This window comes from Pseudochaenichthys georgianus, chromosome 3 (assembly GCF_902827115.2).
Source record: "Pseudochaenichthys georgianus chromosome 3, fPseGeo1.2, whole genome shotgun sequence".
NCBI lineage: Eukaryota > Metazoa > Chordata > Actinopteri > Perciformes > Channichthyidae > Pseudochaenichthys > Pseudochaenichthys georgianus.
The window spans coordinates 37643213-37665638 of record NC_047505.1 but is presented as its reverse complement, the minus strand read 5'-3'; the positions used below and the strand labels follow the sequence as shown (position 1 = coordinate 37665638).

Sequence of the window (22426 nt, the reverse complement as noted above, 5' to 3'; positions counted from 1 at the left end):
TCGGGTTTTGTGTGTTTTGTTTGATTTTAAACAAACAAAGTCTTGGCTTTCAGAATATGAAACTTTTATTTCCAAACTCACACGATAAATACATTCTTTAAGCTTGTAAAGGGAAGATGACAGGCAATCTGCTCTTCCGCAGCGCCGCCCCCCCTCCCTCCGGCTGACATTATGAATGTAAGCGTAGAGTAATCATAAATAACACGGCAGGGTCCGTTACAGTTTGTTTTCATCTGATTTCAATTAAACAAAGTCTTGACTTTCAGAATATTAAACTTTTTTCGGCAAATTCAGATGATAAATACAACTTTGAAGCTTGTAACGGCATAGTTACACACACACGCACGCACACGCACACGCACTCGCAAGCTTCCGCCAGACTAGTAATCCAAACAAAAATATCTTCCCTCCGTAGTATTTTGATCATTTGCTCCGCTAATCAATCAGATCGATGGATTCCAGAGAAGAGAAAACTTTGAAGGCCTTTTTCTCAAAATGATGACTTGGTGACAGTCATTATATAATGTGACATATTTTGCTTAATATTTGGAGTACAAAAACAATCCTGATATCATTAGAAAGCTAGGAATCTCCTCTTTCCAGCAGTGTATACAACTCAAAATGTGTCTTCGGGTCAATGCGACTGATTTCGATAGAGCAGGTCACATATTGTTCTTTAACACAGTGATTCTCAAACTTTTTTCAATAATGCACCCCCTTTGAAAAAAATATTCAGCCAAGTACCCCCTGATCAGCGCAAAAACTATTTATTAGGGGAAAAAAGCTATAAAGAGGCACAGTACAGCCTTGCACCATCAGTGTCTGATTTATTAAAACAACAACATTGTAACTGAGAAACACTTAAATGCTACATTTCAAATGTTTACAATCCATCACTAAATTCATGGCCAAACAATTTTAATATCATGCAATAACACTAAGATGACATTAGTGGCATTGAACTGATCTTTTGAATAAGTTGTACTTACAATTTAGTGAGAAACATGGGATTGTGCTTCACTGAGGATCTTTGTCATTCTGACAGGGAGGCAACTGCAGTTATTACACTTCACGTTTTGAAATATGTGTAACTCTAGTCTATGAATATAAAACCCACACTGCTCAAACTTCGTTACTTTTGCTAAAATTGGTATATTTTTCTTTTTTTCATTAACATAAAATAAATTTCACGTACCCCCTGCAGTACTCCAACGTACCCCTAGGGGTCCGCGTACCCCATTACATTACATTGCATTTAGCTGACGCTTTTATCCAAAGCGACTTACAATAAGTACATTCGACCAGGAAGACACAACCTTGAGGAAAACAGAATCATATAAGAACATCAGGTTTCAAAGAGCCAATCGTTTCAAGTGCTGCTCAACTGGCTAAGCCAGTCCTTTATTAGTATATAAGTGCTCTGTTAGCAGTTCTTTGTTAGTCATTCTATCGCTCGAAGTGGAGTCGAAAGAGATGAGTTTTCAGTCTGCGCCGGAAGGTGTGTAAGCTTTCTGCGGTCCTGATTTCAATGGGGAGCTCATTCCACCATTTTGGAGCCAGGATAGCAAACCCACGTGTTTTTGCTGATGGGAACTTGGGTCCCCCTCGCAGCGAGGGTGCAGCGAGTCGTTTGGTTGATGCAGAGCGTAGTGCACGTGCTGGGGTGTACGGTTTAACCATGTCCTGGATGTAGGAAGGGCCAGATCCATTCGCAGCATGGTACGCAAGCACCAGTGTCTTGAAGTGGATTCTAGCAGTTACCGGAAGCCAGTGGAGGGAGCGGAGGAGCGGCGTGGTGTGGGAAAATTTTGGAAGGTTGAAGACCAGACGAGCCGCTGCATTCTGGATGAGCTGCAGAGGTCGGATGGCACATGCAGGTAGACCAGCCAGGAGGGAGTTGCAGTAGTCTAGGCGTGAGGTGACGAGAGCCTGGACCAGAACCTGCGTCGATTTCTGGGTCAGCTGTGGGCGTATCTTCCTGATGTTGAAAAGCGTGTATCTGCAGCAGCGGGTTGTAGCAGCGATGTTTGCAGTAAACGACAGGTTGTTATCTAGGATAACACCCAGATTCCTTGCAGTCTGAGTCGGGGAAACAACAGAGGGGCCGATGTTGATAGTTAGGTCAAGAGAGGGACAATCTTTTCCCGGAAGGAAAAGCACTTCAGTTTTGTCAAGGTTGAGCTTGAGATGATGAGCGGACATCCACTGAGAGATGTCAGCTAAACAAGCAGAGATGCGTGCGACGACCTGGGTCTCTGAGCGGGGAAAGGACAGGATTAATTGGGTGTCGTCAGCGTAGCAGTGGTATGAAAAACCATGCGGGCTAATGACAGATCCGAGCGAGTTTGTGTACAGGGAGAAGAGGAGAGGACCAAGAACAGAGCCCTGAGGGACCCCTGTAGTTAATTGACAAGGGTCGGACTCAGACCCTCTCCAAGTAACCCTGTAGGTGCGGTCTTTGAGGTATGAGGTGAGGAGGGAAAGTGCAGAGCCTGAAACTCCCAAGTTCTTGGAGAGTGCGAAGGAGGATCTGATGGTTCACCGTGTCGAATGCAGCAGACAGGTCCAACAGGATGAGGACAGAGGAGAGGGAGGCTGCTTTAGCAGTGTGCAGTTCCTCAGTGACAGCAAGGAGGGCAGTTTCTGTGGAGTGACCTGCCTTGAAACCAGACTGGTGCGGATCCAGAAGGTTGTTCTGATGGAGATAGCAGGAGAGTTGTTTAAAGACAGCGCGTTCAAGTGTTTTAGACAGGAACGGGAGGAGAGAGACAGGCCTGTAGTTTATAACATCAGACGGGTTGAGAGTGGGTTTCTTCAGGAGGGGGTTTACTCTCGCCTCCTTGAGAGTGTGTGGAAAGTGACCAGAAGTTAGAGAAGTGTTGATGAAATGGGTGAGAAACGGTAGAATATCAGGAGCGATAGTCTGAAGGAGGTTTGAAGGGATAGGGTCCAGAGGACAGGTGGTAGGGCGGGCAGAGGTAATGAGGGTAAGAACCTCACTTGGAGAGAGAGGGGAAAAGGAGGTTAGTGTGCCGGTTGAAGGTGGCTCAGGTGATCCGGCGGTGAGTAGGGGTGAGTCAGAAAAAGAAGAGCGAATGTCGTAAACCTTTTTTTCAAAGTGGTTAACAAAGTCGCTTGACAGAAGGGAGGAGGGGGAAGGGGCTTTGGGGGGGTCCAAGAGGGTGGAGAAGATGGAAAATAGTTTTTTAGGATTGGAATAGGAAGATTGGATCTTATCTTGAAAGAAAGTGCTTTTTGTCTGAGAGATGGAAGCAGAGAAAGAGGAGAGGAGAGCCTGATAGGTTAGGAGGTCGTCACGGTGTTTGGATTTCCACCATTTCCGCTCTGCTGCCCGAAGGACGGTTCTATTAGCACGCAGTGCGTCATTTAGCCAGGGAGCAGGAGGGGACTGACGAGCCTGCCGAGATGTGAGAGGACAGAGAGAGTCCAGAGAGGATGAGAGAGTAGAGAGGAGAGTTTCTGCAGCAGAGTTTGGAGGCAGGAGTTGGAACGAGTCAGAGGAAGGGAGGGCTGAGAGCACCGAGGAGGCAAAGGTAGAGGGGGAGAGGGAACGGAGGTTACGGCGGACAAGTGCAGGATGAGAAGAGATTAGTTTGTTATGTTTGGAAAGGGGTAAAGAGAATGAAATGAAGAAGTGATCGGAGGTGTGGAGCGGGTTTACAGAGAGGTTAGAAGTAGTGCAGTTCCTTGAGAATATGAGATCGAGGACATTGCCAGCTTTATGAGTCGGTGGGGACGGAGACAGTGAGAAAGCAAAGGTGGTTAACAGAGATGTTAGTTCGTCTATCTTCCCCGTCTGGAGGTTGAAGTCTCCGAGAAGTACAGCGGGAGGGCCAGTTTCAGGGATGTGTGAGAGGAGATGATCTAATTCATCCAAGAAGTCCCCCAAGGCTCCTGGTGGACGGTAGAGAACAACAATGGTCAGTTGTATAGGATGGGTCACAGTGACGGCATGGAATTCAAAGGTGGAAGGAGCGAAGTTAGGTAGCTTGAAGAGGGAAAAGCTCCATTTGGGAGAGAGCAGGAGACCAGTGCCACCTCCTCTGCCAGTGGGTCTGGGTGTATGGGAGAAGGAATATGCTGTGGAGAGAGCTGCTGGGGTGGATGTGTTGGATGGAGTAATCCACGTCTCAGTGAGAGCAAGGAAATCCAGAGACTGCAGGGAGGCGTAGCCAGAGATGAATTCAGCCTTAGGAACAGCTGACTGACAGTTCCACAGGCCGCCTGAAACTAGGTGCTGGATCTCAGTGGAGCACGTGGGATAGACGAGAGCGGGCCGGTTATAGCGATTAGGAGATACACGGGGCCAGTGATAATTGCGAGAAGACACATGAACACATGTGAACCCCATTTGAGAACCACTGCTTTAACATAACTTCAGACTACTCCAAATCTGCTTTCATGTAAAAAGGTCTGTCCTAAGGCCTTTATTATTTGTTGCAGAGAAAGTGGGAGAAATGTTTAAAGAGCAACTTGCAGGTAAGACACACCAGTGAATAAATGTGTAGGAAAATGTATACACTAGATTTTCCCAAAAAATATACATACTATACACTACAGTGACATCTGGCGTCGTTTTTGTAAGACATTTTTACTTCCGCATAAAAAAGCATCTCCATGTGACCTCCCGCGTGTGATGTCACATGGGGGAGAGCGGCCGGTCTAACGTAGTAATACACATGGATCACAATGCTAGTTTTGACACAGAAGAGGTTGAAAATAAATATTCCAATGCATATGACTGACCACAACCATATAATTATGAGCCTGCTAGGCGTCCAAGAGACCAGGAGCAGCCAAGGATTAGAAGAAATAACGATCGGCGAGAAATGGAGCTGTGGTGTGTGGAGAACAGGGCAGCTGTCTTGGTGAGTGACCGGCGTTAGCTACAGTTAATGTTAGCTAACGTCGGTCACATCGCAACATTGTAAAGTTAGCTATCATATATCAGGCTATAACTAAAGTAGTATTGATAATATAGTAACGTTACTGGCAGGACTGTTGATACTGATCCATAACAGAAACTAATGCGCAAGTATCAGCCATATCTCGCGTTTGTTACGGTATCTGAGAGGACCCAAACGCAGGACACGGCAGAGTGTTGAAAAAGGGTTTATTAGTCGACGAGGTAGAATCCGGCTGGAGTGGCGAGGACGTGGCGGCAACACGGCGGTCGGAGAATGATCCTGGAGCACAAGAAGAAAACACGTTAGACGTTAAAACATCCAGGTATGAGAAAATAGCTATATTGCTAAGTAGCCTTGAAGTTATACCACTGTGGTTCTCATTCATAACACTCCGTTCGATGTCTCAGTATGGGATGCGCCTCAACCCGTATGCAAACAGAAGCATCAATCTCATTACGCCAATCCTGATTGGCTGGTGATCTTGACGTCTACGTCAGGGAATCCACCCACCCTTTAAGTAGCTTGCGCTACGATGCAGCGTCATTCAAACACCTCTTCTCGCTTCAGCGCACATCTCAAATATCAGTAACCGGGCTAGCTTAACGGTCCACAGACTGAACCCAAGCTAACATTCGGTCGACGGGTGCTTGCCGGTTACTTTTTTGCTTTGCAGAAGAATTGAACAAATATTAACATACCAGTTAATATTGTAATCTGCCCCGCCGTTTTTTCTCTCGGAATAACGGTAAGGTTTGATTTTTTCTTCAAACAGTAACATACCTGTTGCTAGTTTATCCCTCCGCGCCGACACCACGGCGAGCGAGGATGGACTCTTCTCTCCCTCACACCAGAGGAGACGGAGATAAGAAAGATATTAACACACCAGTTAATATCTTTGGGGAAAAAAATCTACCCCCTCGTTTTTCCTTTCGGAATAACGATAAGGTTGGATTTCTTTTCTCGGTAACATACCTGTTACTAGCTTGTCCCTCCTCGCCGACACCCCGGCCAACGAGCATGGACCCTTCTCTCCCTCACACCAGAGGAGTCGGAGGCTCGGCTCTGCGGCTGCGGGTTTAAGATCTCGAGCACGGACTCACACCAAGTCTGCTCGTCCTGCCTTGGGCTGGAACACGCCCAGGAAGCTATCGATACCCCCGGTTCGTGCGGGCATTGTGCCCGCTTCACCATCAAGAGCCTCCGCCGACGGCTAGCGCGCCAAGCTAGCCTGTCGGGACAGGACCCCTTCATGTCCGTTGATTCGCCGGCCGGTAATCGGGACATGGTGGCGACAGCCGCGGAGATTGAGCCCCGCGCTGTGTCAGGCTGGGGCTCAGCAACGGCGGTAGCCGCGGAATCGGAGCCCCGCGCCGTGTCAGGCTGGGGCCCGGTGGCGGAAAGAGCCGCGAGAGCGGAGCCCCGCGCTGTGTCAAGCTGGGGCTCCCAGCTGGACCTCACTGTGGTTCCACCCGCGGAGGATGTCCTACAGCTGGATTATATGGAGGAGGATGAAGAGGATGCCTCTGAGTTCCTCTTATCCGACTCGGATGAGCACGAAGATGCCCAGGCTGCCAAGCCGGAGGCGATGTCCGTTCCCCCGGGCGAAAGCACACCAGCTTCGCCCTGCCTCTGTATGGACTTGCAGACCGTGTGCCAACGCGCTGCGTCCAGGCTGGACATCCCCTGGCCTGAAGTGGCCAAGGAGACCTCCAGATCTCGCTATGAGGGGAAGAACTTGCCCCAAGCAGCGAGGATGAGGAAGCAGCTTCTCCCAGTCTTTCCAGAGATGCTGGACGAGGTGTCGGTCTCGTGGAGAGACCGTCCCTTCAGCAACAAGGCCCCAATCCAGGGTGCCTCCTCTTTGGACTGTGACGGCATGGAGAAGCTCGGCCTGCTCCGCATGCCGCTCATGGAGCCGCTGGCGGCAGCCCACCTCCAACCGCGGCTGGCTTCGGCACCAAGCAGGAACCCCACGCTACCGGCAAAGGCAGACCGCTTCCAGTCAGCAATGACCGAACGAGCCTAAAAAGCCGCAGCTTTGTCTGCCAGGGCGCTCAACGTCTCCTCGCTGCTGACCGCCTACCAGGCGGAGCTCTGCGGGGACATGACGATCAAACCTGAGCCTGCCGCGTGGGACGAAATCGCATCGATCACGGACATTTGTCTCCGTGTGCAGCGCTGTGCAGTCCAAGCCACGGGCAAAGCACTGGGGATAATGGTGGTACAGGAGAGAGCCAGGTGGCTTACCCTGACGAACCTTCCAGACCGGGAAAAAGAGGACGTCTTGGATATGCCTATTGTTCCTGAGGGCATATTTGGCTCCGCTCTAGCTTCGATGCAGCAGCGGTGTGAGTCCAAAAAGAAGGAGGATGAGGCTCTCCAGCTTTGTCTTCCCCGAAGGGTCCAGCCGCCGCCTTCAATGGCCCCACGGCAGTCCTTCGCTCAGGCTGCCTCACGTCCTGCCCATTTCAAGATCCCGAAACAGCAGAGGCCACAGCCCGCCCCGGGTCTCCAGCCCTGCGACGAGGCGAGGACGGGCTGGCCAAGAAAGTCTTCGGTTCCGGCAGCAGCCGCTCAGGCACAGCCGGCCCAGACTTTCAGCCACCAGACGAAGAAGAAGAAGAAGAGGGCGACCTGACAGCCTCCTCTCCTCGATAAAAGAGCTGGATGTTCCCTGTTCTCCAGCTCCAGAACACGTTCCAGTGTTAGATGCTCATGTGTTTCCGGGGTGCAACCATGCCCCCATCTTCCCGCCGCCTCGAGTGATGTCAGAACGTCATCCTCAAGTTTGCGCCATGAGGGAAATTGACTTAACATCAACGACAGCAAGCTCCGCTGCTCGTTTAAGTCACACAAACACATGTCATCAATATTGTCTTTTAATAAATCATTTTCCACTGTCGTTTCCAGGCTTAAAACCAAGGGCGCAGTCAATAAAAATGAAAAGAAAAACAATAAACAGTCTGACGTCTACCCCCCTTCTAAGAGTGGCTGCTACCTCTCTCAGAAGGCGGACGATGGACGGGGCTGTGAAGGCATCACCGCCACGCGCATGCGCAGTGTCGACCGGGGTTGTCAACCTGGGGTACCATCGTGTTCAGACACTAGAGGGCCCCATAACACAACAAATAAAGACACAGAGGGCAGACGACAGAGATGTGACATCTCCACTCGCTTTGAGAAGCAAAAAGTGGAGGATGCTCACAGATTCTGCTTGGGTTTTCAAGACAATAACACGGGGTTACAGACTCCAATTCGCTGTCACCTCCCCTCACTATTCGGGCATTCTGCATTCGCAAGCCCGGGGAGAGTCGGCCCATATTCTAGAGCAAGAGATCCTCTCGGTACTAGACAAGAAGGCTAATCTATAATACCCTCCGAACTGAGTCAGAGCGGCTTTTATTCCAAGTATTTCCTCGTTCCCAAACGGGGAGGGAACGGGATTCGGCCTATACTAGATTTGAGGGCTCTGAACAAATATCTCAAAAGATACAAATTCAGAATGCTCACTCACACATCTCTGTTGCGTCTCGTGCGCCAAAACGATTGGTTCACATCAGTCGACCTGAAAGACGCGTATTTCCACATCCCAGTATATTATCCACACAGGAAATATCTGAGGTTCGCCTTTCAGGGTGTCTGTTACGAGTACAGAGTACTTTCCTTCGGTCTGTCTCTCAGCCCACGAGTGTTTGTACGATGTACGGAAGCCGCGATAGCCCTGTTAAGACAACAGGGTATTCGCCTGGCAACTTATCTGGACGATTGGCTCCTTCTCGCACAGTCGGAGCAAGAGGCTATTAGGCAGACAAATGTCCTCGTAAAACACCTGCTCGACCTGGGTTTCGTAATAAACACAGAAAAGAGCATGTTGTCCCCAGCCCAGACTGTACTCCTCCTGGGCCTACGCCTGAATTCGGAGCCCTTTACAGCCCGCCTGTCAGCAGAGAGAGTGAAAGCCTTCAGGGCTTGCCTCGCTCATTTGCAGCCACGCAAATATGTTCTCTTCAGATCATGTCTGCGGTTACTGGGTCTCATGGCGTCAGCCATCCTGGTGGTATGACTGGGACGCTTACACATGAGGGAATTTCAGCGCTGGGTAGCTGCCCTCAGACTGGACCCCGTGCGTCATGGCGCGCGGAGAGTGATGGTCACTATGAAATGCGTAATGGCACTGCGCCACTGGCTGCACCCGACTTTTCTAGTACGGGGCGTGCCTATGGGTGCTGTCCTATCGCGGAAGGTGGTCACCACAGACGCATGTCTGACGGGCTGGGGGGGTATATACGAAGGTCGACCTGTGAGGGGTCTCTGGAGCAGAGACCTCCAACGGTCACACATAACTTATCTGGAGCTTTTAGCGGTGTTCCTCACCCTGAAACGCTTTCTGCCTTTTCTCAGAGGACACCATGTCCTCGTGAGGACTGACAACACGACCACAATATCGTATATAAACCGCCAAGGGGGTTTGCGTTCTCTCCAGTTACACATGCTGGCACACAAACTGATCTTATGGAGCTGCGGACGTCTCCTCTCTCTGAGAGCGACGCACGTACCAGGAGTGATGAACCTCGGGGAAGATCTGCTGTCCAGAGGTGCACCACTATATGCAGACTGGACTCTACATCCAATAATTGTGAGTCAGCTGTGGGTGCGTTACGGCCGGGCCGCGGTTGATCTGTTCGCATCAAAAGAAAACACTAAATGTCAGCTGTTCTTTTCAATGCGCGATTTAAACGCACCATTAGGCGTGGACGCGCACGCTTGGCCTCTGGTCCTTCTGTACGCGTTCCCACCCCTGGCTCTGATACCCCCAACTCTGGCCAGAGTGAGAGAACAACGCCACACACTGATCCTAATAGCTCCACACTGGCCTACAATGTACTGGCTGGTGGAGATAAATCAGCTGCTGTGCGGGCAGCCGTGGCAGCTCCCGCTACGCAGGGACATACTGTCTCAGGCGGGGGGGGGGCGATTTTTCACCCACACCCAGAGTGCTTGGCACTATGGGCCTGGCCCGTGAGTGGTACAATCTGAATACAGTGGGGCTCCCTCAGAAGGTGATAAACACTATTCAGAGTGCAAGAGCTTCCTCCACCAGGTCTCTCTATGACTGTAAGTGGAGGGTGTTTGAGGAGTGGTGCCTTCAAAAAGGACACATCTCTTTTCAATGTCCTTCAATGTGACATTCATGCTCTCTCTGTACATCCTTCATGCACTCAGTTTGCCCCGGGGCAAACGAGAGTGTTGCTGAAGCCCAACCCTGCCTTTGTACCTAAGGTGGTTGGCTCATGTACCCCCATTGACATTGAGGTATTTCCTCCGCCACTGAATTTGCTGTGCCCAGTCCGTGCTTTACGCATCTATATGGACAGGTCAAAAGAGTTTCGATGCAATGACCAACTCTTTGTATCCTGGGCTAACCCTCATAAGGGCAAGCCCGTTACCAGGCAACGGCTCTCCCACTGGATTGTGGAAGCGATTGCTCTGGCTTATACGAGTCAGGGTTTGCAGGCACCAACGGGCCTGCATGCTCATTCTACTCGTGGACTGGCTACATCCTGGGCTTTGTTCAAGGGTGTTTCCATCCAAGACATTTGTGCAGCAGCGAGCTGGTCCTCGCCGCTCACTTTTGTCCGCTTTTACAGGCTAGATGTCTCTGCTCCAAGTGTGGCCCGCGCAGTGCTGGGCCCCGTGTTGAGACAGGGTTCTACCTGTTAAGTTCTGGTTGTTTTTGGTGATTTTCGAGATAAGCATGTCTAGCAATACGGGAGTTTCAATATCCCATAGTGAGACATCGAACGGAGTGTTATGAATGAGAACTATGGGTTACTTACGTAACCCCAGTCTCAGAGTAACATGAAGTGAGATGTCTCACCAGACGGCCCTTCTTGCTAAGGCGAAGCGAGAAGAGGTGCTTATTTTTGAATGACGCTGCGACGCAGCGCAAGCTACTTAAAGGGTGGGTGGATTCCCTGATGTAGACGTCAAGATCACCAGCCAATCAGGATTGGCGTAATGAGATTGATGCTTCTGTTTGCATTAAGGCGCATCCCATAGTGAGACATCTCACTTCATGTTACTCTGAGACTGGGGTTATGTAAGTAACCTATAGTTTTACAACGATCTGGCGGAGAAAGGTTGTGGAGCCTCCGTTGATATGCCGTTGTAAATGGCTTGGTGGAAAGCAGGTGTGTAGTCGGGGAGGGTGCACAGCTGATTACAGCAGGTGAGTGGAGGTTGAGCCGGGAGCCAGGAGTGACAGCCACCACGCCCACACAAACAACACAGACAGGGGGAAACAAACAAACAAACAAACAAACAAACAAACAAACAAACAAACACAAAGGAGACGGCTGGAGGAGTACAGCCACCACAGCGTTACCTAATGCAACTCCACACTACGTCTTACGGTGCTGTGGGGAGAGGGAGGGAGAGGGAGGGAGAGAGACAGACAGACAGACAGACAGACGTAATACGGTTTCCTGGTAAAGGTTTTGTTTGATAGGCCTCAGCTGTGGAGAGTATGTGCTGCAGGGAGGTGGATGCACCTCGCACAACGCACCCAGGAAGGAAAGCTAGCTCCGGTCCTTTTCCTGTTAGGGAAACTGTGGACTTGATGTCCTGACACTGACAGGCTTGAGTTAAAAAAAAAGCAGTTTTTAGCAGCAATTATTGCCCTTATGTGTTGTAAAACATATCAAATCCTGCATTCACTTTTTTAATTGTAATTTTCAGGCAAGGTTAAGCATAAATCTAGTAAAAAAAAAAAAACCTGCAAGTTGTTCTTTAAGTTCTCTTAAGCTAGTGTTTCTCTGGTCTGTCTCTTTACTATATGATATGAACACGCTTGTTTCGTTTTTTTATGATTCCCCTGTGAAACCGGCCACTGCAGCATTAAAGCAAAGACTTAAAACCGGTTACATTTTTGAGAAACACAACCCAATGTCCCGCTGTGGTGTCCATGTCAGTTGTGACTTGACTTGAATTGTATATGAATCGTTTAGTATTCCTCAGGTGAAGCATGCCCCTCGTCTTAATATAAATGTCTTCCTTGCCTCCACAGCAAAATCTGCCGGTGGACCTGAGCAACAGCAGTGTTCGTACCGGTGGGAACAACGGCGCTAGTTTCCATGGCAGCACCTCGGCCTTTGACCCGTGCTGCCCGGGCTCCACCTCACGGCCTCCTGCTTTCGTTTCCCAGGCTGCACCTGGGTCCAGCCAGCCCGCTGCGGTGGACTCGTTCGGCCCCCCCATGGTAGCACAGCCCCAGCCTCCGACACAGCCCCAGCCCTGCAGACATTACATGCACCCCTGTGAGTGAAGCACCCTCATGCAGTTCAGGAAACCACACATTCACAATCAGTTTGTGTCTTTTATAATCACTGAAATCACATTTAGTCTGCTCTTTTTGTTATAAAACATGCTGTCAACAATCAACAAAAAGTGTTGATAAGTGGCGTCTGGCTCAGTGTAACCATCTGCTCTGCCTTTGAGAGCATGCTGCCATACTCATCTATGAAACATCTGGTTGGCTAAATTGAAATAGGGCACCAGACGAGTAGTTCAAATTACAATCAATATCTTTCAGGGTTCTTACGGTCTTACAGTGCTATTTTTTATAAGTGGGGGGTGAACCGAACATCCTTTTAGGGGGGTCGTCGCCTCCTCTTGGGGGGTCCGGGGGCATGCTCCCCCGGGAAGATTTTTTTTTTAAATATTGAAGTTGAAAGCATCAATATGGTGCACTTTGAGAGCAACATTAACCCTACCTTAATAACATCTTAAAGCGGACAAAAGGCACTGGAGAACACTCATTAACACCCTTTAATGAAGCAAACTAATGCCTTAACTCACTCAAATAGTCAATTACTTATTAAGGTGAAACGAATGTGCGTAGAGTTTTAAAGGATGCGGATAGTCTCACCTTGATTCTGGCGCATTGCTTATCGTTTTATAGATTTATTCTCATCCACCATCTTTGTTTGTGACGTAAAGAGTGAGTGTAAGAGTCACGTTTCTGAATCGGACACTCTGAGTGGATGCAGTCACAGCCAATCGGATGCAGAGGGTTGCCTGTCAGTTCTGTTGTCATGTGTACTGAAACGAGAGCCGGTATAATTCCACGTGCGAAAACAAAATACAAATTGGAATACGTTATTTTAGTGTCTTAAAAGTAGACTGAGGTATGAAGGGTTAACGTTACATCTTTGGATAATTTTTAATCATGTTCTGTATACATACTAACATATAAGGGTATACTTAGTGTGGTTACTCCATGTTTATGCTATAACATTAACGTTACATCACTCTTTTTCACTTCTTACTCAGTCAGCCAGAGGGCAGATATCACCATTAGATTCACAAACCTGAAACATCATCCATTTCTTCACTGCTGGTGATGACATTGTTGTCAGCTGCTGATACTGCTGCTGCTGCAGCTTGTGGCGCCTGCTTCGATGACAATAACTTTCTAATATCCATAACTGTATAGGCTATTAGCTTAAAACTCGTCAGGCACTAGGAAGGATCACTTCTTCTTCAGGGCAGGCTACGCAGTACGCAGGCTAATGTCCCACAGTGGCTGCCTGAGACGTTTAAAAAAAAAAATTTATTTAAAAGAAAAAAGAAAAAGTTAAGTAAAACATCCGGGGCTTGAGCCCAAGTAGCCACCCCCTAGCGCCGCCACTGGTGTAGAAGCTAGTAAGTCTACTATTTGATTTGTTTTAGATAGGCACAACATGTTTCAGACCTTATTTTCCTGTTCCATGTTAAAATAAACCATTTTCAGTGGTACCGCTGAGAAAGAGTAATTGTTTTGGTCATGGAAAATTAGGTAAAGGTCATGGAAAAGTCATTGGTGAAAAAGTGTATGAACCCTGATCTTTTACTAAACATACTTTTCCTTGATGTTGAAAGAAAAACGTCATGAGGTCAAAGAAAGATGTGAAGGACATTTCTTAGGGACTTAAGAAATGACAGCCACTGTGCTAATAGATCCCGACTGCAGTGCATGATTGAGCTACGACAGATGTTTAAACAGTGTTTTCAAGAAAGGAAGCATTCAAGCACCTCTCCTTAGCATACACGAAATGTAACTGACTCTCCAATAAGTCTGTACGACCGCATCCAAGGTCTCCTACTAATTCCGACCTAGGAAGCGCCACCATTTAATAAAAATATATATTATTAATTACTCAAAGGAGAGTACAGGAACGTGGATTCACAGAGCATGTGATGTAGCAGGCAAATTAAATGCAACTTGATTTCTGTTGGACTTTCACGGTTTAAGCTATTGCATCTGTAAACTGAGCTCTTCTGTGGTGCCATAGCATTTGTGAAAATTGGCAGACAGTTCCCCTGCTAAAACCTAATTCTAATAGTAATTAACAGAGCCTGGTGGTTAATGTGCCAAGTGCTGTGGGAACTGTACCAGGCAGAAGTAGTTAATTGCTCGTTCTACTCAGAATAGCTCAATATGGAAAGTGAAGCGGTGTGAAAAGGCTCTCTGGTGGGGATGTAGTAAAGAGTTAGTCTCTGCTGCTGGTGCCCACGCTCACCTCTCTCAGGCCTTCCCTTTCTCCTCATTGAACCTCTGCCTGGACAAGCAGTAAAAGAAGTCTGCACCAAGGAGATCTAAAACAAAAGAATATATGAATATTTATTTATTGGATGACTCAGTGGGGAACGTTTAGTGTGTCCAGAGAACAGAGATAGTCTTCATGAACAGAAACAATATAAAATGCTACAGAATAATCACCTTCGACACGATGAGCTGGGATGTTTGTCTGCTGGTGCAAATTACAGACGGAGAACTGTTTCCCCACATTTCACTGATGACTTTTTTGTAATTGTTATAAAGGATAACTTTGGTTACATTCTACATTTTATTATGACTGATCCCATAAGCCTTGTGTATTTCCTGTATAGCAAAACCCTGACCCCCCCATCAATGAACCTTTTTGTCTGCACACGTTACCTGGTCAATTGATGTTGGTGGTTATGGTGGTTAAACTGGTTAATGGAACTCGGCAACCGTAGTTTACCAAAGTCAATGCCGTATGCGCCTAGTTTATATCCTGTGACTAGTTTTGAAAATATGTAGGCTTCAGTAAGAACAAATGGACGTGGGGCTAACAACAGAAACAATATGTCACACAAGGTTTTATACTTTACTGAGGTGAAAAAGTTGCTTTACCTTATAAGAGCAAGATGCCTTTTCTTCTGCCAATTTTCACCAAATAAGGTTTGAAGTTGCGTTGCATTTGGATAAAAACGTTGCTCAAGACTCCCGCATTGTTAGATTTGATCTTTCCATGGCATTTGCTACAATAACAAAAAACAGGATATCTAATGTGTTGTTCTAAAAGTGTTTTACTTCATGTTTTCCCTCTCTCTTTCCTCACACCCAGATGGCTCTCTAGCACGCTCGCTGCATCATCAGCCCCCCTCCGCCTGCCCTCATTCCCATGGGAACCCCCAACTCACACCGCAGGCCCCTACACAAGGGGATTATGTCATTCCCCACACTGTCACCTTTCATCCGCCACTGCCATCCCACCCTTCAGGCCACGCTGTGCCCCCTGCCCCTCCCCCCCCTCTGTCCACCCACCACCTCTCTAGTTCCAGTGCCCCTCTGGCCCAGCACCTGCCTGCGGACCACCAGGCCCTGCCGCACCACATGCCGGCGCTGGGGGCCTCGGTGCAGCGGCTCCATCAGCACGAGATGCTGCAGAGGATGGAGGTCCAGAGGCGCAGGATGATGCAGCACCCTACGTGAGTACCACTATAGCCCTCCCACCCCCAGGATTGACTCTTCCTGGTCATATATATTAAACCCTGTATCTTCCTTTCCCCGCAGACGAGCACACGAGCGCCCGCCCCCCCCACCCTCACAGGATGCACCCCAACTACGGCCATGGACACCACATCCATGTTCCTCAAACTATGTCTTCCCACCCCCGCCAGCCGGAGCAGAGAACAGCATGGTCAGTGTCCGAGGCCGGGAGGGTTAGCAGATGGTTTTAGTTGAATGTTTATCAACTATTCCACATTCTGAATAGCCACTCCAGATAAACGTACATTTTTGGTTTTTTTAATAACAATTTTTTTTGAGAGCCTAGCTGTAATCGGTACAAACTAAATATGAAACCATAAATGTACAACGCATATCCTGGATAATAAAAATAACCATACACAGCAAAGGGTTTACACTCAACACCACACATTAGTCATTACTCTGAGAGCCTTTTGAGGTCCCACACCTTATCAGACACACCTCTTCTGTCTTCATTATGAAAAGAAAGTCCCTCCAGATGTAATATGTCTCGACCACAAACCATAGCTGGATACTGAGTCGTTCTGTATACAAATGATGAATCTTTTCAGATGTGCTATTTGATGTAATGTTGACTGATCGCTTATCATGTGTTCATCCACAGGGAGCTTGGCATCGAGGCTGGAGTGACTGTGGCCCCTTACCCTTCAGGGCACCTGCACTCCCACCTGCCCCACTACCACCCTCCCCCCAGACTGCACCACTTCCCCATCCCCTTCATGGTGAGGGAGACACCCTCAGCACACATGCATACATTAGCATAAATAAGAAAGAATCACTTCTAAATGAAGTCTGGCTTAGATTAATAGTGTTGGACCCTTATTTATAACATCAGTTATTTCAAGGATGGTTTGCTGAACTACATGAATAATGCATTAGCAATTAATAGCAGCTCATCAGGCATTTCAAGTGCACACTCAACAAATCCACAGGCCTTGAGACAGATCCTGTGCAGATGACAGTTTCCTGATTTTCTTTCTTTTCACTTGGTCACCGTCAAACATCTGAACATTAGTTGTCTTTCAGCACAGTTCTCGTCTGCAGCATCAATGAAAGAGCAGATGCATTTAGGTTTTCTAAATGATTTGAGTCTATTCAAACTTAATCACAGCCGGAATGCTCAGAATTAGTGGCAATACAAGTAGAACCAAAAGATATGCAAGTGCATTTTGAACGTTCTGGGCCAGAGTTCATTAGTTTTAATTGATATACATCTTCGACCTTCATGATTACAGATGTGCCATGTGCCTCTTTATTTTTTCTTCCAAATAAACAATCTTGATAACCCTCAACTTCATTTTTAGAACTGTTTCTAGGCCAACAACTGCTCTTGTGCACTCTTAGAGCTGGACACCAAACTGCAGAGACAGTTAGCGACAAGCTGTAGTATAAAGGAATACATGCTAATGTTGCACTTTATCTGCTTGGAAACCCTAATGCCTTACAAACTTAAAGTGTATACTATATCAAGGTTGTGGGCACAAGTGGTTCCATTATTTAAAAATGTTAGGTTTAACTGTATTCTGTGAGAAGATGCCAGTTAAAACATGCACATGCACATAAATACAGCATAGCTCAAAGTCACATGACACATTATGACTCACATGCATTATCATGAACAAACAGCAGATATAAAATAATAATAAGTTCTACAAAATATAGAATGGAAAAAATCTATAGAAGCCTTCTGATTCAGAAAGACTTAAAGCCTTAATTTATGAGAGGAACATGCTGAGATTATTCTTTGTCATCTTGAACAAAACAAAGTGAAACATGAAATGGTTTTCTTTTCATCCCTCGCAGCACACTGGCATATCTGAAGTGACCTACCCGCACATTCGGTACATCTCATCTAGAATGACTGGCTTTGGAAGAACCTATGAGGTGAGGACTGTTTATTTCACAGTGGCTTATTTTGTTTTTCTCAGTCCCGACACAACTCGGACAATAAAGAGTACATTTGTTATTGTTCAATTAATCACTGCCATCGCCAATAGTAACTTAAAAATAATTGCAAGACTGATCAGAATAATGTTTAAATGAGGACACATCATAACAGTTTACACTTGATTCTGTTTTTATTCAAAAATAAACAGACGTAGCTGGAAAAGTGGGATAAAATACCATAGTTTGAGTGCATTCTGAGAAAAGGTTTAATGTCTTGACAAAAAATATTGTAACTCTAGGGCAGTGGTCGTCAACCTTTTTAAGCCCAAGATCACCGACCTCGGCCTAGGTGAAAGGCGAGATCTACCTATTGCAGAATTGAGTGAAAAAGACGGCCCAGACAGTGCTTCCAATTTGAGGCCTTTTATAGGCTGATTGCATCTGAATTACTGTTACAATGAAGGCTCCATAATCAGCTCACGGCATATAGGCAGGGGTAAAGTGCTATTTTTTAGGGGGTCCTCAGCTCCTCTAGGTCCTCACCTCCTCTAGGGGGGTCCTCTGCTCCTCTAGGTCCTCGCTTCCTCTAGGGGGGTCCGGGGGGATGTTCCCCCGGGAAGATTTTTTTTTAAAATATTGAAGTTAAAAGCGTCAATCTGGTGCACTTTGAGAGCAACATGAAGAGATCTATGGATACCTCTCTCAGCACCCATATGAAACAGAACTGTAAACAGATTTTCTTTTTCTTTATGGATATTTTACAAATCACTCCCCTTTTAAACTGTATTCTTGTTTTACTTCCATATCGACTGGTTGGCGACCACTGCTCTAGGTCCACTAAGCTGTTCTCCATCAATTGCTAAAGTTTTAATGTCGTTTAACTCGATTTGAGTCAGCTGTAACGCAGGCACAGCAGATCGATGTTTGATCATCTTGTCAGTGATATGATGTTTCCCTCAGCAAGAGACTGAACCCCAGACAAATCTAACTCAGAGTCACAGGGTTCAACCGCTAAATCTGAACAGATTATTCAGGTGTTCTGCTCTTTTGTGCACAGTAAGAGGAATTGTATCCGTTACAGAGCCAAGAAACCTTTCTTCATCATTCTAAAACATTGTGTTTATTATCCTCCTTCAGGACCTGCTGCATTTAGAGGAAAGATTGGGGACTGTGAACCGAGGAGCATCTCAGGGAACCATAGAGAGGTGCACTTACCCACACAAGTACAAAAAGGTGAGCGCTGATCAGAGTGTGTGTAGCATAGTGTGTGTTGTTTATTGGATTTTGTAGATACTGTGAATAGTCATGCATGTGTCTGTTACAGTTTATGCTGGGACAGAGTGCGCAGTGGTCTGTGTTTCTAGATTGCCGCTGTGAAGACATTGTTGAGGAAAAAGTTTTCCTTAGAGATTTCCAAATGTATCTGAACAATCGATCTAACACCCCTGCCACCCAATACAGAAGGTGTTGGAGAGAGACATTGACCCAGAGTTAACCCCTGAAGCCTGGGCATCTATTGGGAAAAATATGCTCGCAACCCCAGAATCGGTGAGAAAAAATAAACAATTCAATTTGGAAACATGTCTCTGCTCACATGTGCTGTAGATGTTAGCTTGAGTCTTGGGAGGGCCAGGGAATTCGGCTCTAGATTAACTTTGATTTGGGTATTGTTTAATTTGTGTAGCATAGATAGATATTTCAGTTTTCAGGACAAAATGACCATTCTCTCTGTCCCCAAAGGCAATGGTTTGTTTGACATTTTTGTTCTAAACAGTTACCCATAATAGACAATAGTTTATTTATATACAAACTTCAAATGTACTTGTCATTTTACACAGTGTTTAAGTTGAGCTGTTTTATATGTGAAAAAGAGACTGGAATGATAGGATTATTAATGATGTGTGATGATTCTGCTGAGACAGCTTTCCTTATCGATGCTGAACATCAAAAGTCAACTTTCCAAATGTCTCCCCAAACAGAGAAAGCTGCTTATTAAGCAAGACGAAGAAGAAGGGGCAGATGAAGAAGACACAGAAGAAAAATGCACCATCTGTTTGTCAATACTGGAGGAGGGGGAGGACGTCAGGTAAACAGCTCCCTCCTGGGTGTTTGTGCCATTTTCTTTTTCATGGTTTTGAGTGTTTAATTACGCTTTTAGGGGCGTGACATGTGGGATGGCAGGTGTAGTTGTTCCATTCAGCCACAATCTCTCGAGAAATGTTTTTTTTTAGACCCAAAGGTATAGCAATAAACAGAAAACCCCAGAGTGCCCTAAAATTACCGGCATCATGGAGCTGATTTTTGGCACTCGCTCAGGTTTTTTCTCTCAAGGATTTTCTGCCCTCTGTTGGTTTTAGAAGAAGGGATGGTCTTCACATTTTGCATCTTAAAAAAAACAACTGTTCTACTAAATGGACGACAGTCGTCAAAAATAGCATTTGAAGGATTTTAGGTACACATTTCCAAACCTGCAGTTTTCTTAAGTTGTTATTTTTCAGGTAAAACATTATTTTGGATTTAAAATTCCTTTAAATTAAATCATTAATCAACTTTCAGCAAAAAATGATATTAGGTGCACACATTTCTGATATAGTTCATCCTTTGTTTGAATTATAAATGGTATCATAATTGCTCAACTTCTCTATCTAGTAAAGTTTTTTTTTTTTTTTTAAAGTGAACTTTAAAAAACAAACTTTACTTTTGTTCATAATTTCTTCTTACTAAAAGTGCAAAGACAGAATAAATAGCAGAGGGCAGCAGTATCTGAGGAAAATAAAGAATATTCCAGGTTTATGTGTACATTTGAAAGGTTTTCAAAGAAATCTTTTTTAAGGATAATGTTTGCGATTTTACAAAAAGTCAGTTTATTTCGATAAACAGTCCTTGGTACATTCAGCACATGTTTTAACCCAAGCGGAGCGATGCTATTCCTGCATTTCTGCAAACGTTTCTGGACAGACAGGAATAAGCTAAGGCTACACAGACTGTATTTGTTAGTTGGATTTTAATGTTTGCCTCTGTGTGTCCCCCCAGACGCCTACCATGTATGCACCTCTTCCACCAGCTGTGTGTGGATCAGTGGCTCCTCACCAATAAGAAGTGCCCCATCTGCAGAGTGGACATTGAGGCGCAGCTGTCTGCTGAGAGTTGATGCTGTTTTTCTAACAAACCCTTTTGTTGAAAATTTATTTTGAGATCATATTAATTTTTCTCTTCAGTACTGCAGTCAACCAAAGATGGCATGAATTACCTGCGCAGCTCTTCTACGAGAAAATAAAAAAACACCTGACGAAAAAGCATTGAGCCTAGAGTGCCAGCTACCACATATTACTACAACAGCTAGACTTCTCCATTAAGGGTTTAAGATTTTATTGTATTTATAAAGCTTTTATGTAGCTTTTGATTGTTTCCTCAAGTGTCATTCTTTGTTTTGTTTCTCTGCATGTTTCCTTGCAATGCATTTCTTTGCACATATAACGTGGGCTTAACACGGCCTAACAACTCGCAGGTGAGGATAGCTGCTCTAGTAAAGATGCATTTCTGTAAACCTAATGCCTTGCTTTACTAGAATACAATGTCACCATCCAGTTTTAAAAAAACAAACATTGCAGGATTCATTTTACCAATCATTGTATTGATTAGTTTATGTTTAGAAGATGTGGATTGTTAGTGAAAGATGTTTTTTTAAGTAAATCAAGACATTCCTAACTAGGGAAATATGTTAACAGATCAGCTGCTGTATTAGTGCACACCCAGTATTTCTAGAGTGGAAATAAACTTCAATGTTCACCTCACCTCCCAGAATATGCACATGCTTTGCTACGATCACACCTCCCTCCAGCACTTCATTTGACTAAAGACACCGTTATCACCGCCTGACGTATTTTAGAGGATAAGGAAAATGTCACCTGCCTCTCTCGACTGTTCTTCATAAACTGAGCGAGTGTTGGGTCCTGCTCTGAGTTTTTTCTTCATATTTCGGGGGTTGCGCCCCGCAGACAGACCTGTGATGGTTAGTAAGGTTTCTGTAAGATGATCTCAGGTCTAAATGTGTGCAAGACATTTCACATGAGCCTGCAACCTGGGATCATTTTGTCAATTTCATACTGGCAGTGGCATTGAGTTCCTGTGTGCGTGTGTGTGTGCGTGTGTGTGTGTGTGTGTGAGAAATACACAGCTCAATTCGGGATAAATATTTACTGTTTGTTCTCACACTTCAAAACCGTTTTATCCACCCTCCCTTTTGTCTCTCTGTAGTTGAGCAGCGGTGCCCATTTTGGCTGCTGCTGAAAGAAAAACACACTAATACTGTTGACTAACTCACTCGCATAGACTTGCACAAGAGAGAAAAAGGTAGGAGAGTAGTTGTGAATATGACGTGCGCTGAGGCCATGTATTTCCACTCTGATGAATATTAAAAAAGGTAAAAAACGATATTTTGAATGGAGTGTTGAAATGCAGTAAAGCAGGTATCCATGCATTCGTTGACTTAAAGGCACCAGGATCATATTCTGTGGGATTTATATTAGTTTTAAAAGATAATATTAATAAACTTGGATAACTCTTAATTTGGTCTTTTCCTTTATGTCCTCTTTGAAAATCAGATGTTTGAGTGAATGTTGGGTCTTTCATGAAAGGATAACACTGTTCAAATGTAATATTGAGTTTAAAAGAGTCACATCTTTTACACATCTTCTCAAGAACGTACTGTAAATGCTCAGATTCTGTCCCTTTCAAACACATTCACAGTCTGGGTAGACAACATCTTGTTGGC

The 22426-nt window shown here is 45.9% G+C and overlaps 1 protein-coding gene across 1 annotated transcript in view; it reads left to right on the top strand.

Annotated features, from left to right (window-relative positions):
* The window catches only part of rnf111 (ring finger protein 111), a 41736-nt gene extending 19516 nt beyond the window's left edge, over nt 1–22220 (top strand). Inside the window, 10 exon segments of the mRNA XM_034111871.2 lie at nt 11995–12244; nt 15341–15704; nt 15790–15808; nt 15810–15916; nt 16370–16487; nt 17569–17649; nt 18790–18885; nt 19114–19200; nt 19632–19738; nt 20686–22220. Coding sequence (XP_033967762.1) covers nt 11995–12244; nt 15341–15704; nt 15790–15808; nt 15810–15916; nt 16370–16487; nt 17569–17649; nt 18790–18885; nt 19114–19200; nt 19632–19738; nt 20686–20803 — 1347 coding nt within the window. The 3' untranslated portion in view covers nt 20804–22220.
* The last annotated feature ends 206 nt before the right edge of the window (nt 22221–22426 follow it).